The 6,480-nt window shown below is 32.6% G+C and overlaps 1 protein-coding gene across 1 annotated transcript; it reads right to left on the reverse strand.

The window, feature by feature from the left end:
• Positions 1–2,245: 2,245 nt before the first annotated feature.
• LOC147567290 (xyloglucan endotransglucosylase protein 2-like) lies at positions 2,246–3,972 on the reverse strand. The gene is made up of 4 exons (XM_086653921.1): positions 3,880–3,972; positions 3,584–3,792; positions 3,361–3,461; positions 2,246–3,110 (listed from the first exon to the last, which is right to left on the reverse strand). The coding sequence occupies exons 2-4, from the start codon at positions 3,777–3,779 to the stop codon at positions 2,517–2,519; spliced, it is 891 nt and encodes a 296-aa protein (XP_086510047.1). The 5' UTR covers positions 3,780–3,792; positions 3,880–3,972; the 3' UTR covers positions 2,246–2,516.
• Positions 3,973–6,480: the final 2,508 nt, after the last annotated feature.

Genomic DNA, 6,480 nt, shown 5'->3' on the forward strand with positions numbered 1-6,480 from the left:
CCATCATTTGTCATGTATAGAACGTAATTTATCATATGTATGTGTGTCATGTCCATTATGTACCATTGAATACTTAGATTATTTTCTGACATAAATTACTTGTTTTTTACGCGTACATGTCCATTATGTACCATAAATTATGGTAACATGTTAGGAAATGTAAATCTCAAATCATGTTTTTTGTTATAAAGTATGTGATTTATCATAAATTATGTATACTGTATAGTAAATAACACAACCTTTGTACAACTGAAATGAAATTTTATTGAACAATAATCTGTGTTTTATTGTAAATGAAAATAACATAGTAGACTAGGTAACTTAAAAACAAACTCCGTTGGAATGTTGCCCGAGCTCTCGATCCTTACTATCTTTGGTCTTCCAGGTCTACGGCGATGACTCTTCATTAAATGTACGTGGTTCATCAAAGTTAGGGGCATGACTTATATGTTCCTTGTAAGTCTTCACACAAGACTCCGTTATCCAAACAGGATCATAGAAACAATCTTCTTCATCGTAATTTATACTTCTATAGATTATGTGATGATTCTGTAGGAAATTCCATCAGTGCTGGTTTACTACAAGAAAAAAAAGCATGTATGTTAGTTAGAAAAACTTATAATTTATCATAAACGACATCAAACAATGAATAAATTATCAATAATGTTTGATAAACTTCAACATGTGTTGGAGATTAATAGTATTTTAGTTTGAATCACATTGACACTGTAATATAACACAAATATGTGTAATTTGCTATAAATTACATGTACTGTTTTAGATATTACGCAATTATACGTACTTTATGAATAATTAAACATTCTTTTAAAAAAAGACTGCTAAAGTATGTATAACTGTTAACAGATTACATATATTTTACATTCTGTTATACAGTTGCAGTACGATCGAAATTGGCGTAATGTACTTTAAAGTATGAAAAATTTAATACGAATTACTTATAATGTACATTCTGTTAAGAGATCCTTACGGAATAATATCTTGATCAAAAATTGTACGGAAAGTTCTGATGTGAAGAAATGTCAGAAAATCAAAACCCTAATATCAGAAAATCAAAAATCTAAATTACAAATATGAAATCTTTAGTATGAAAAAGAGAATGAAAGATGTTTCGGTTTTAGAAAGAGATCAAAATCTAGTTTGTAAACAAAATAATTAAAACGATTTATTATCAATAGGAAAACTAAATCTAATGAAATATGATATGATGATTCAATGATAAAGTGATTACAACCATTTATAAATAAAATCATATAAATGTTAGAAGATGTTAAGCTAAAACATAAATTTGAAAGATGGTTTCTTACCTTATAATAAGATGAAACTGTAGATCTTGAAAATAAACTTGATATGAAGAGACATATATGGAAATGGAGTTCTGAGCTTGTGTATTGGATTAGAAGACGAATGTTTGAAAAACAATCTAATGAAGATGAAACAAGATTTCTGAATTTAATGGAGGTTTTGTTTATGTGAATCGGATTTAGAGAGAGAGAGAATAAAGAGGTTTCGGTTACTGAAAATAATGAATCACGTTTCTTTGTTTAGAAACGTGGTTGGAGAGGGAATGTGGGAGATAAAAATGGAAGAAGATCTTTATGGATTTTGAAGATAAATCAGTTATAATATATATTTCTTTGTTTAAAAACGTGATTGGAGAGAGAATGTGGGAGATAAAAATGGAAGAAGATCTTTTCATATTGAAGATAAATCAGTTATAATATATGAGGAAGGTTAGATTAGGAATTATGATTTATTTGATATTATAGGGATTTGTGTTTTCTCTCTAGATGAGACCAAATGGACTAGATATCCATTTATATTATTATTTTGGTTTTGAAACCCTTTATAGGATTATAGAGGACTATATCTCCTATTATGACCCGTTTTTTGGACTATAAACTCAAAAATTATTTAATATATAGAACTCACCAAAATCCTAGCACTCAACCGTTTTTAACTCTCTTTCGAAAACAAAAAATTTGATACCCTTTTATATTGATAACAAACCCTCTTAAGATTACGACAAACAGAAGTGAACAAATTGTACTACGATTTCTCAGGTTGCAAACTGAGTTAAAGATCGATTCATATTAAAAACGTTTTCAACAAATTATATAGAAAAAAAATTCTCAGAAATTAGACTCGAGCTGATTTAGACCTCAAATCATATATATGGACAAAACAAACACTATAACTCAAACAAAAAAAAAATCCAGTGTTAACATACTCTCATAAATTTAAACTTCATTATGCATTATTATAATAAGAAGAATAATAATAATAATGTAATGTAGTTGTGGTGGTAAATGCACATATAATAACATAGTTTGGAGCTAGAATAGCGGAACATACCGAATAACATTTGAATAAAACAAAAAAGTAGTACAAATTTAATACCCAAATCAGCAGCAGGTGATAGTAGACGGATAGTGATCCTTCTTCGAAATGAACAGTATACTTGTAGTAGTATACTCTCCCTCTATATATGTATGGAACTAGACATCCCTGTCCCTGGTGCACTCGGCCGGCATGGTTGGGAACCTGACCCTGTCGGTACAATAGTTGTAGATGGTATATTTTTTCCGGACATCACTAAGCTTCCTGTACTGAATACCATCTAGGTCTTGGAAAGCCCTCTGATCCCACCATCTCTGCCCCTGTGTTCTGCAAAACTTAGCTGTGACCGACTCCTCACACCCGTCGATGTGGAATCCTCTATAGGCAGCCACGAATGGTGCTTTAGACCAGTCTGTTTTCTCCAACCCACCTCTTGTTGCCCAATCGTCAGCATTCCATAGGCTAGAGTAGATCTTCATTGGTTGGTCAAATGGGAATTTCACTCCTAAATTTTTGCTGTTCTTGAAAACTCTAATTGGGACATCGTCCACGAAGAACACTATCTGGTAAAGGTTCCATAAAATAGAGTAGGAATGGAAATCTTTCGTTGGGTCGAACCAGAGATATATCCTTTGTTCTCTGTTTCCTTTTCCTCCTGTGAACACATTTGTTTGCAAAATGTAGGGCTGTCCCGTCCTGTTTCCTAAGAACTCGAAGTCTATCTCGTCGTGCTCTGAGTTTTGAGATGATAGCTGTAAATTTATTAATATAAGTTAGCCCAGTTCGAGAGAACATTTTGTACTTTAGGTAGTGACTTGATTTTTCATTCATACAACCAATATGACTCGAGGTCTGAATTGACTCAAGTCAAAATCTCATTATGTTTGTCTTTGACTGACTCGCATGTCAGACTCATCTGAATGGCATATTATGAGTCCATTTGAATAAAAAGATTCAGACAATGAGAAAACAACAAACACTTTAGAAGTAGTGACAACTTACATAGAAAGCGGTGACGGTACCGGCGGAATCCCCTGGAACCATCTTAATATCCATACTGAAGTGGCCAAACAAGTAGGAGCCCTTTGATTGGAAGCCAGTACCTATATTACCAACACAAACAACACACATTACTCTAATACTCACCATTTTCTCAATTTGTCTTTGATTCTAGCTAGTTACCCAAAAAAGTCTCACTAGTATTATTAATTTTTGTGTGAATTACCAGTGTATTTATCAAGGGAGAGCTGGATGTCATAACCACCATTGAAGTATTTGATGTGATCAAAAGCCCAAGTTGGATAATAGTTCCTACCAAAAGGAACACTCACTGGCTTCCTTGGTTGAGCAGCTATGGCACCAGACACCATTAACATCATCCACAAGCATAGACTCCTCCACATTATTGATCCATACTCCATATCTGCACACAATCTTCAATACCAAACAAACAAAATAATCAGCTAAGAATGATGGAGATCATGGAAATAGGAGATATTGTTATGGGTCTCAGTTTATTACCAACAAAAGTTGATTGAGGGGGAGACTCAAAAATATTTAGTGACTCTATAGAGAGAGAGAGAGAGAGGTAGGTGATTGGTGGTGGTAGTGTGTGAGGAAAAGTGAGAGAGTTTGCTGTCCCTTTTGTAGGCAAAAAAAAAAGATGATTTTCTTTCTTAATTTTGGATTGTCACTTTGTAACTTTAGAAAAGGTTATAGTGAGTATGATTTATGAAAAAGTGGGTCGACCAATAGATTCTATACCCATATGTCATTTGACCACATATTTGCAAGTTCATGAACAATTTATTTGCATAATCGTTTTTTACCATAAACTAAAAGTGATTGTCGGCACTACTAATTCCTATTTTTTTTTTTACAACATTTATGTAGAATAGACAAATTATAAGGAGAGAATAAGCATTTTTTTTTTTTAACAAAGAATAAGCATTTCAACTAGAATAGAAATAACAGAAAATGCTACAAATTCAAAAACAAAAATAATTTAGACAATTCGACAACAGCCCGAAAAAACTAAAAAATTGTCTTGAAATTTTTGTGAAACTTTTTCTTTCACACTTTCGTTTTTGTTAAACTATCAGCAGGGATAATCAGTCTGACACAAAAGGTGAAGCGACCGTTCTCTTTTGATATCAATCGAATTTCCGACCAATTTTTGTGGGAGTGTTATCATTTTGCAAAATTTTATGTCTCCGCGTGCAGGCCTTGTATAGTACGTGCCAAAGTAAAATTTATACATACCTTAGCCTTTATGTCTCCGTGCACACAAGGTAGTGTGATACATGACAGACATATTACTATTGAAATCCCAATTAGCAAGGAGTGAAGGACAAACTCAATTTTTTTATCCATTATAAATATAGAGAGAAACCATATTTTTACCAAAAAAAAAAAAAACCGGTTGACAATACTTGGCACGACAAATGTGGTTCGACATTGCTCGACTAAGCAAAAATTGAAAATGAAATCAGTACTCAATTTCAATATTTCTAGGATACCATTTTTTTCGGTTATAAAGAACGTACGCACTTTAACTTTTGTTTTGTTTGAAGAACCTTGTGTTGTAAAAGAGTAGAATTTACTTGGTCATGGAGTTGTATTATTTAATTTGAAACTCAATCCCCATTTTTTGCTAAATATTAGAAAATGATATATTTTTTTATTTATAAACTTAATTTGATATGTTTGTTCATCTGAATCGTCCAAATCAAATTTCACAACTAACTAATACATTCGGTTCATATGAATCTTTAAATATTGGTACAACTAATTAAAAATTAATTGGAGTCAAATCAAACAACAAGTCAGATTTAAGATTCTACATGTCAGTTTCCTATGAAGTTGTTAATTAGGGATAGAACTCAAATTAGCATGTCTGGTGAATGGATGAAGGTGACCTAGCTATTAATAATCAGGAGCTGAATCTGGATAATACATACTATGGAGGAGTAGTAGTAGTCCATGGAATAGGTCAAGACGTCAAGTACAGTAATATTACAGCTAAGAATATCTGACTCAAATACAGCTAGGTAGCTGATATATATGCTTCATGCTTGGTTGATAGAGATCATTGATGATGATTGATTGATGACAAGAGTGATATCAGGGGCTTCAATTATTAGGTAATATCCGCCTCACTTACTCTGCTTGCCTGGAAAGTCTTGGCTGTTGTCAAAATTCAATTCCTATGGACAAGTCCTAAGGATAATCAAGGAAAATACATGTAATTCCAACTTCACACTCTATGTCATTGTATGCCATGTAGTTTGTACCCCAGTAAGGTTACCTCATGCCCTCCTCTACCTTGCATCTTGTGTATCCGATTTTCTGTACTGTTTGTGGATGGATTTGTAATTCAATACTGACCAGTTAGCGTACCAGAACTTTTAATCTTAATTTACTTGACTATTGAATGGTTAACTACAATTTTTTTACTTGACTATTGAATGGTTAACTACAATTTTTTGTAATGTTACGAGTTTTATGGAGATGATATGTCTAAAAGTAGTTGTATCTATTTTAAATGCATCATCATAAAGAGTATATGTCGTTTATGAAAAAAATCTGAAGCATACTGCAATAGAAAATGGCGTATCAAAGAAATATATCCCAAGCGTGTCGATACCCACATGGTAGTGTGCCGCATATTAATGCCCATACCACGTATCGCCGCAGTTCGCGTACCAAATAACATTGAATAGGACAAAGAAAGATAACAATCTTAATAATGGTAATAATAATCTGATTCAGGAAATAATTGACTAAAGATTTTGGATGAGATTGGACTTAATTCTTTCCAATATATTGTATATACTATTTCCTACTTTATGTATCTAATGACGGAACTAAATGCCCTGTTGATAGAGAACCCCTTGCGGCTACCTGTTGATTGGGATTTAAAGAAAGAGGATTGGTCGGAACCAGGCGCATTTCTTTCCTCCCTAATGTATTTTCTTTTCTCTCTTATGTACAGCTATCTATGTCAATTACATATTTATGTAAACTATTAACAATATAAATATAAAAGGGAGGTTAATGATTTTCCTCACACAAAACCTATTCATATTCTTTTAAATCTCATCATTTTACTCCCTTGTCCTG

Source organism: Eschscholzia californica, unplaced genomic scaffold, assembly GCF_041429995.1.
Source record: "Eschscholzia californica isolate CP2 unplaced genomic scaffold, dmEscCali1.0.p SCAF_1, whole genome shotgun sequence".
In the NCBI taxonomy this organism is placed as follows: Eukaryota; Viridiplantae; Streptophyta; class Magnoliopsida; order Ranunculales; family Papaveraceae; genus Eschscholzia; species Eschscholzia californica.

Coding starts and splice junctions, on each gene's coding strand:
- LOC147567290 (XM_086653921.1), bottom strand. CDS start 3,779: ATGGAGTATGGATCAATAATGTGGAGGAGTCTATGCTTGTGGATGATG. Junction 3,462..3,583: donor CTCCCTTGATAAATACACTG/GTAATTCACACA, acceptor TTGGTAATATAG/GTACTGGCTTCCAATCAAAG. Junction 3,111..3,360: donor GTACCGTCACCGCTTTCTAT/GTAAGTTGTCAC, acceptor ATAAATTTACAG/CTATCATCTCAAAACTCAGA.